This window comes from Suricata suricatta, chromosome 3, assembly GCF_006229205.1.
Source record: "Suricata suricatta isolate VVHF042 chromosome 3, meerkat_22Aug2017_6uvM2_HiC, whole genome shotgun sequence".
Lineage (NCBI taxonomy): Eukaryota > Metazoa > Chordata > Mammalia > Carnivora > Herpestidae > Suricata > Suricata suricatta.
In genome coordinates this window covers 174,694,344-174,702,583 of record NC_043702.1, presented here as the reverse complement: position 1 = coordinate 174,702,583, position 8,240 = coordinate 174,694,344, and the positions used below count along the sequence as shown (strand labels likewise).

The 8,240-nt window shown below is 64.2% G+C and overlaps 1 protein-coding gene across 1 annotated transcript in view; it reads right to left on the bottom strand.

The window, feature by feature from the left end:
* Positions 1-7,602, bottom strand: part of THBS3 (thrombospondin 3) — a 9,797-nt gene extending 2,195 nt beyond the window's left edge. The window contains exons 1-18 of the mRNA XM_029936033.1: positions 7,271-7,602; positions 6,079-6,285; positions 5,278-5,534; positions 5,080-5,182; positions 4,258-4,284; positions 4,005-4,087; positions 3,862-3,913; positions 3,629-3,777; positions 3,257-3,397; positions 2,816-2,893; positions 2,350-2,502; positions 2,079-2,189; positions 1,732-1,839; positions 1,299-1,458; positions 947-1,065; positions 790-842; positions 359-552; positions 47-263 (exon numbers count right to left, since the gene is read on the bottom strand). Of these exons, the coding sequence (XP_029791893.1) occupies positions 47-263; positions 359-552; positions 790-842; positions 947-1,065; positions 1,299-1,458; positions 1,732-1,839; positions 2,079-2,189; positions 2,350-2,502; positions 2,816-2,893; positions 3,257-3,397; positions 3,629-3,777; positions 3,862-3,913; positions 4,005-4,087; positions 4,258-4,284; positions 5,080-5,182; positions 5,278-5,534; positions 6,079-6,285; positions 7,271-7,349 (2,291 nt within the window). The 5' untranslated portion in view covers positions 7,350-7,602. The remainder of the gene's footprint in view (positions 1-46; positions 264-358; positions 553-789; positions 843-946; positions 1,066-1,298; positions 1,459-1,731; positions 1,840-2,078; positions 2,190-2,349; positions 2,503-2,815; positions 2,894-3,256; positions 3,398-3,628; positions 3,778-3,861; positions 3,914-4,004; positions 4,088-4,257; positions 4,285-5,079; positions 5,183-5,277; positions 5,535-6,078; positions 6,286-7,270) is intronic.
* Between the last annotated feature and the right edge of the window lie 638 nt (positions 7,603-8,240).

Below are 8,240 nucleotides of genomic sequence, written 5' to 3'. Positions count from 1 at the left end.
CCCCCCCCCCCCCCCCCCCCCCCCCCCCCCCCCCCCCCCGGCAGTCTGGTCTGACAGCACCTGCCCAGCCCGCTGCCCGAGTACCTGGTTGAGCACCACCCAGTTGGGGTCAATCTGGGCATCACCCTCGGGATCCAGGACGACGGTCTGATAGGCCCGAAAATCTGTGAGGGTCACCTCGGCACTTTCGGGGCACACGTCCAGGGGGTCGATCACCGCGTCATTGTCAAAGTCATCCTCGCACACGTCACCAACGCCGTCGCCTGGGCAGAGTGAGGCTAGGCGCTCGGGAAGGCCTGGCCGGTGCCCTGAGGCAGCGCCGCCGCCAGGCCAGCCCTCTGCAGGACTCCAGCCTTACCATCCGAGTCCTTCTGATTGGGGTTGGGAACCAGGCGACAGTTGTCAGGACCAGGAGGCACGTAATCTGGGACCCCGTCGTTGTCATCGTCCCCGTCACACTCATCTCCGAGGCCGTCGTTGTCCGAGTCCAGCTGGGAGCTGTTGGGCAGCTGTGGGCAGTTGTCCTTGGTGTCCTGATGTCCGTCCCCATCGCTGCCCAGAACAGGCACCAAATAAAGGCTCTGAAAGTACCCCATCCCTCCCCGCTGCTCTGCCTGGGGTCCGGGGTGTCCCCCAGGCAGCCACACCCGCTGCCCTCAGCTGGCTGAGGTAAAGTCCGACAGCAGGAATGGAGGGCGGTGGACGGTCAAGGCTACACCAAACAGGAAGCCGAGAAAGGGCTAGAGTAGACGCAGCCCCATGTGACCGGCCAGCTCTCGGCCCACCTACCTGTCCTCATTGGTGTCACAGACGTCCCCCACCAGGTCGCTGTCGGCGTCTGTCTGCGGGAGAGGAGCTGGTCCTCACCATCTTGAGTCTCTCCCCCCACTTCCTGTCTGAAGGGCTGGGCCGTCCTGGCCCCTCAGCCCCCAGCCCCGCCCCGTACCTGGGTAGGATTGCTCATTTCAGGGCAGCTGTCACAGGCGTCCCCAACCCCGTCCTCATCCCTATCTGTCTGCAGGGGGTTGGGGACTTTAGGGCAATTGTCCAGTCCGTTGGGGATGCCTGGAAGACACGGGGATGGCACCGAGCCGTCGCGGGGCCGCGCCGGGCCCTCTTCCAGGCCTTTCACTGGCAGGAGGGCGTTTCCTGCTCAGAGGGGGCTGCTCGGCGCCTCTGTCTGCGCCCTGCCCCCCTTCCCCACACTCCCACCGACCCCGGGCCCCGCCGCACCAGCTGCCCCTCGTGCCCGCCTGCGTCCAAAGCCCCCCCCAGCCCCCCGCAGCCCCGTCCTGCACCGTCCCCATCCACGTCGTTGTCACAGGCGTCCCCTTCCCCGTTGCCGTCTGTGTCCTTCTGGTCGTTGTTGGGGACATTGGGGCAGTTGTCACAGGCATCCCCGAATGAATCTGTGTCTGAGTTTTGCTGGTCCTTATTGGGGAAGAGCCGGCAGTTGTCCTGAGGCGGGAGGACAAGGGTCAGGCGTCCCCTCCACTGCTGGCCTCCTTATCCGCACCTCGCCCCTGCACCCTCGTCTCCGACCCGATCCTGACGGCCTGGCCGCCCAGCCTCCACATGACCGGCTCGTCCTGGCACAGGCTTGTGCCCCCGGGCAGCTCTGGGGCCCTTCCTAGAGAGCCCCCAGGGACCAAGGCGGGGGGGGGGGCAGGGTCACCTGCGAGGTGCCGAGGGGAGTAGAGGGGCTCAAAGGGACCAAGTGCTGGGAGGTACCTCCACATTCTTGATCCCGTCGCCGTCAGCATCATCATCACACTGGTCCCCCACACCGTCATTGTCAGCATCTTCCTGCCCAGAGTTGGGGGTCAAAAGGCAGTTGTCCTAAAGATCAGAGGAGAAAGACGCCAGATGGGCTGTGGCCCCAGCTTCGGTGCCCCCGACCTTCCAGCCCCCACCTGCCCCAGCCTGGGTGCCCCCTGTCCCACACCTGCCTGCCCCACACCTGCCCCAGACTGGGTGCTTCCCCCTCCCCGCCTCACATCTGCCAACCCCCCACCTCACACCTGCCCCAGCCGGGGCCCCACCCCGTCCACACCTGCCCGCCCATCCCCCCCCCACACCTGCTTGCAGTGCTTGTTATTGTCCATGCAGGGCAGGGCCTGGTCTGGGTAGCCATCGATGTCCGTGTCGGCCCCACACACGTTTCCGTTCCCAGCCCAGCCCACATTACACTGGGGCGAGGGGGGAGGGTAGAGATGAGGGGGGGGCTGTCTCCTCACGCCCCACCCATTTCCCTGCACCCCGGACCACCTCCCTTCCTCTGCAGGCCCCACCCCAACCCCAGCCCTCTCTCCAGACTCTCCCTTCTTCCAAGCCCCAGGCCCGGCTCACCGAGCAGGACACTGCCCCGTTGCGTCCAGAGAGACAGTGTGCGTGGACGTGGCAGGGGCTGTGGGCCGGGCTGTGGCAGGTGCGGGCCGGGACGCAGCCCTGGCTCTGGTTGCCCACGAAGCCCAGGCGGCAGGGGCCACACCTGAAGGAGCCCTGAGAGGGGGAGAGCAGTGGCTTGGGAAGGAGGGCCCGGCCGCCGGTGCTTAGAGCCGCTCGGGGTCCCACTCCCTGCTGGAGGCCACCTGCGTTGTCACTTCCCTCAAGGGTCCCTGAGCGCCCTTGGGGGGGGGGCCTGCTGGCCCCGTTCTTCAGCTGAGGAGACGGAGGGCCAGGAGAGCCGGCCCGCCAGTCACAGTGGGCAGCAGGACCGCGTCGGGACCATGCGCGCGTGGCACCCCTGGGGAGGGCGCAGGACATGGGAGACGGGGACGTGTTTGCGCACACGCGTGGGCTCGGCTCCACTCACCACAGTGTTGGTGCAGATGGAGTTGGGGTCACAGCCGCCGTTGTTACCGTCACTGCACTCGTCGATGTCCTGGCAGACCTGACGGGACAGATCGGTGACTGATGTGCCCCTGCCCCTGAACAGCCACGCCCACCCCGGGCGGCCCGGGGCCTGCAGGACCACCACCTCATCTACACATTCTTTGTTGTTGTTGCTTTATTTTTCTTAGTTAAAAAATTTTCTTAAGGTTTATTTATTTTTGAGAGGTAGAGAGACAGGGTGTTAATGGGGGAGGAACAGAGAGGTGGAGACAGAATCTGAAGCAGCTCCAGGCTCCGAGCTGTCAGCACAGAGCCTGACACGGGGCTTGAACCCACCTACTGTGAGATCTGAGCTGAAGTTACAGCTTAACCGACTGAGTCCCCCAGACGCCCCTCGTCTACACATTCTGCCCGACCTGACCTGTTTGCTGGCACGGGCGTAGTCGATGCCCACACCGGACACCCGGCTGCCTTTGTAGCCCTGGGGACAGGCCTCACAGTGGAAGCCGGGCACAGTGTTGATGCAGCTGGCGCCTGGGAAACAGGGGTCCGCGTGCGCGCACTGGGGACACAAGAGCATAGTCAGGCGCCTCCGTGTGCGGCCCCCACCTCCGGGCACGGCCCAGACTGCCCTGTGCTGCCCAAGGCCCTCTGGTCTTGGCCACAGGCTTTGTCCCCTCCTGTCTTGCTTCCTTCCCCCTGGCAGTGTCCTAAAGCCCAGGCAGTCCACCTCCTGCCCCCCCCCGGCTCCCCCACCCCAGTGCAGGTGCCCCTCCAGGCCAGCCGCCCGCACCTCGTCGATGTCAGCGCAGTGGGTGCCGTTGCCCCGCAGGCCCGGGGGGCAGGGCCCGCAGCGGAAGCCGGGGGACTCATACACCTCCATGCAGTCCACGCCTCGGAAGCAGGGGTTGGGGCTGCAGTGAGAGCGCTGCTCGTGGAAGCCTGAGGGGCAGGAGCCATCAGAGCCACCCCGAGGCGGCCATTCCAACCCCCCCGCAGCCGGGGACCGCCCTGCTCCCCACTCACCGCACACCTGACACTCCATGATGGTGTTTCGGATCAGGGACATTTCCTTCACCTGGCAGACACGAGGGGTGGGGGAAGCAGTCAGCTCCTTGCCTCCCCCACCCTCCCCCAGTCAGCACCCCCCAGGGCAGGCGCACGCAGACCTGGTCTCGGATGTCATCCCGAAGCTCCACCAGGATCTGGTTGAAGAGGGTGAGCTGGGTGACCAGCGCCTTGGTCTGCTCCCCTGTCAGAGCCCAGGGTGCAGAGAGGCTCAGAAACTGGGTCACCACCCTGGTCCCTCTTTAGGGTCATAAGCCAATCCCCACCACTACTGCCCACCCGCCTTCAAGCCCCACCCCTCCCCTGGCTGAAGAGGTGGCTGGGGGCCCCTCCCGCCCCCCTCGGTGCGCTCACCTAGGATGGAGTGGAGCGCGCTGGTCACTGGAGGGGAGAAAACACAGTCAGAGGGCAGAGGTGTGCAGGGGGCAGGGGGAGGAAGGAGAAGAGGGGCAGGAACAAAGGGCTGGCAGAGCCTTAGAAGTGGGGGGGGGCGGATGGCCGGAGGGCAGCAGTGAGGGCAGGCGGCACGGCTCTGCCCACTGGGGGAGAGATGCTGCCAAGGGCTGCCTCACAGACCATCGAAGCCCACACCTCTGGTCCGGGCCTGGCAGGGGCAGCAGGGATCTGAGTGAGAGGGGACCCAGAGCAGGGCCGGGTCCCCAGTGCACTCCATTTCCACAAGCCCCATCTCCGCCTACTTCCACAGTCCTTTTTTGAACTGATCTGGGAGAAGTGAATGTTTTATTTGGGCAAGAACCTTTGAACATCCCTGTAGGGAGCCCAGGCATGATGAGCAATGGTCAGAGAAACTGCTGGTGGGTGACAGTTGCCACTGAAAGCTAACGGAGACCCAAGACCCTTCTCTTAGCCACCAGGGCCAAGCAGCTCAGCCTCCCGCCCCTCACACCGCACTTCCGTCTTCTCCTGGACGGCTGGCTCTGTGCTCCCCAGCCACCCTGGTAGGTAGGGGGCCTGAACCGGGAGAGTTGTGACCCACACCTCCGGGGATGGCTATATGTGGAGACCACAAATGCAGAGGGGAAGGAGATCGGGGTAACAGAGTCAGAAGCCCCAGGGATGAGCGTTAAGGCGGATATCGAGGAGATGAAAGTCAACAAAGACCACAGGATGTGATCTGGGGTCCAGAGTGTCAGCTCACGGAAGTTTGTGTGTTACCTGCGCTGTGGATGGACTCGTCCCCCTGGAACGGACACTCACTCAGGGCTCCCACCCGGGCCATGGACCCGCCCAGAATCATTTTCATAGATTCCACAAAGCCCTGGGGGGACAGGAGCAGAGCAGGGTGGGAGCACCGGCCACTCCTCCCACGGGGGCAAACTCCGCAGAAACTGGGGGGCTGCCCTTCCCGCTCACCTGCATCCTCAAGTAAGCCTTCTGCCCGGTCCTGATCTCCAGCCCCTCCACCTCCGCTGGAGGAATGGGGGCCAGTCCTGGGAGCCCGGCGTGCTGGTCTCCCAGTCTGCAGTCCACATAGAGTTGCAGGGCAAGGCTGGGTCGGGACGGGCCTCGGAGCCGCAGGAGAGCCGTGTGCGTGCGCCCGTCGGCCAGGCCGGCCTGCTGCAGGTTCACTGCGTGGACCTTGCCGTCCTCCCGCTGGTACCGCACCAGCACTGTGTGGGGGAGGGGGAGGGCAGCATGGGTACCGTCCCGACCCCTCTCCGCCTCCCAGCCGGGCCTCGCATCAACTCTTCTGGGTAACACACCTACCGCGGCCTCATTCAGTTAAGTATCTCCCAGTGCCTCGTACCTGACAGGTGCGCACAACAGATGCTTTTCAAATGGGTTCAAAGACCCGGACTTTCTTACTCTTCAGTGGCATCAGATCGCTTTGTCCCTTGTTAGAGTGGCAGTTGGTTCTGTACCCAATGAACTGTGCAGGGATCTGTCGACTGCTTTACACCCTTGCTAGGACACAGAGACAGGCCTCCCCAACTCTGGGGCAGCCCTGAGTGCCACATCCGCTTCCTACAAAGATTAGGCCTCACTCAACTGTTTGGGGACCTGGCCTTCTCCGGCGACCCCTAAGCGCCCCATGCCAGGTGCCCCGCGCTGCCTGAGCATGGCCTGCTGGGCCCGGGAGAATTCAGAGGTGTGCAGGGGCGGGGATGGGGGCCGGTGCTCAGGGGCCACCGCTGCAGGAAAGGAGGCGCCCACCTTTGTTGATTTTGCCCACAACAGACGCCTCCAGCCATCGCGTGTTGTCTTGGCGAGAGTAGAGGCCAAAAAGGACACCACCCTGCTTGGGGGGCAGGCGGAAGGTGGACAAGAGGTAAATGTCCCCAGCAGTGAGCAGGGCTGTCCGGATCTTCTCTGCTACAGCGGCCATCTGCCGAGACTCGCCCACAGTCAGCAGGTCGATCACTGGCCAGGCAAGGATCGAGTATCAGGGTCAACGAGGGGGATGGAGCGCTAAGGCGTGCCCTTTCTCCTGAGTCCTCACGACTTCCTCCATGCCTGCCGCGAGGCAATGTCAGTCGGCCCTGGTTGCTATCGGAACACAAGGCATTGTGCCTTCCTTTCCCTCAAGCGCCTACTGACGCCGTCTGGGAGGCTCTCGGAAATACAGAACAGCGCCCGGCACAGTTGAGATGCCCCCACCAGGTGGCGCAAGGGAGCCACTGTGCTGACCCCATGCAGAAGTAGCACCTGGTGCCCACAGAGCAAAAATGGAAAAGCAGTTCCTCTTTATGCTACTGGGTTTGGCTCCTTCCGCACCCAAATGCCCCTCCTCCCATCCTGGGGGCTCAGCACACTCACTTAGGACAGGAAGCGCTGCCCGCTGAGGGCTCCTGCCCTCCTGTCTGCCTCTCCCCCACGGGAATGTAGGACCCGACTCCTCTGTCTCCTGTGTCCTGGCCAATCTGTGGTTTCCCTTCCAGCCAGTCATGAATCTGGGCCTGTGTCATCTGCTCCAGCTACCTCTCCCACACCCACAGGCCCATCCCACAGCCAGACCTCCGGGAGAGCCCAGACCTCTGGGTCCCCACCCCCACCATGTCCCGGGGCAATCAGGAGCCCGCCGCGGGGGTGGGGGTGGTCAAGAAGCCCACCTTTGCACTGCTCTCCCAGACCCCGGAATGCCTGCAGATGCTGAGACACCAACCCCGGCAGGCAGCCCTAGTATCCAGCTCCTGAGTCCTCTGCCCTGGCCTCATGCTGACCTTGGCCCGTCCCTACTCACCCACTACTCTCTGCTGTTCAGTCCTACCCCCATGGCCATGATTTCATCAATCTTCCCTCCTGCTCAACTTCAGGACTCTCCCCTTGCCCACATGCTCCCTGCTACTAGGCTGGCGGCAAAAGGAGAGGAGGTGCAGAGGGGTCTAAGAGGAGGAGATGGGCTTACCCTGCAGGTCCTGACTGGCAGATGCGAAAGTGCAAAGGAGAAGAAGAGCCAGGGCCCCCCGAAGTTCCTGCGTCTCCATGCCGCTCAGCTGGCTCACTACCCCTGGCAGGCAGGCGGCTGGGAGGGGAAAAGGCTAGGCGGAGAGAGCAGGAGAGGGGGGCGGAGGGACTGGAAGGGGGAGTTGAAGGGGGGGCCAGCAGGCGAGTGAGGGGGGGCCGAAACAAAGAGCTGCCAATCAGCCTGGAGGCATCCCCAGCTATGGAACCAGGGGCACCGCAGAAGAGTCTGGAGGCCTCCCCGCCTCCTGCGTCTCCCTAACGGTCCTCCGTCCTCCGTCCCAGGTGCCTCCCTCCCTCCCTCCCGGCATCTCGCTGCTGGGGGCCACTACCATAAGCTACTGTTTCCTGTAAGCTGCAGTTGAGGAAGGCAGGAGCCCCTGGCAGGGGCAGCGCCAGCCAGTGGGCATTATTCCACAGCTGGCATGAAAGGGTGCCAAGGGAGTGGCGGAAAGTAGCTTGCTATCGTGCCCCGGGGATGCCCACACGGCCTGAACTTTGCTGCTCTGACGAGGCGAGTGCTCATTATTGGGGTGGGGGATCCCCTGACACGTGACTCATTCCTAGGAAAACTTAGAGGCGTCGGATGGGAAGCGGAGGCGAGTCCAACACAGTGACTAGTGAAAGTGCGTGGAGGGAGGAATCAGGTACGAGTAAAAGGCCACCGAGGACAGCAGTAAACCACGGGCCAGGCCAGGGGCCGGGGCCAGACCCGGAACACAGGGGGCACTGGCCGGCAGGCCGTGACCCGGATGAAGCGCAGGGGCGCCTCGGTTCCTGTTACCACGGCAACGGCCCGCGAGCCCCACCCCTCCCCCCTCCCAGGCCCCAGCCCGACCCGGCTCCGGCTGCCGCCGCCCCTGTTTTGTTTCCATGGCGACAGGCGGCGCGGGGCCCGCTCCAAACATAACGCG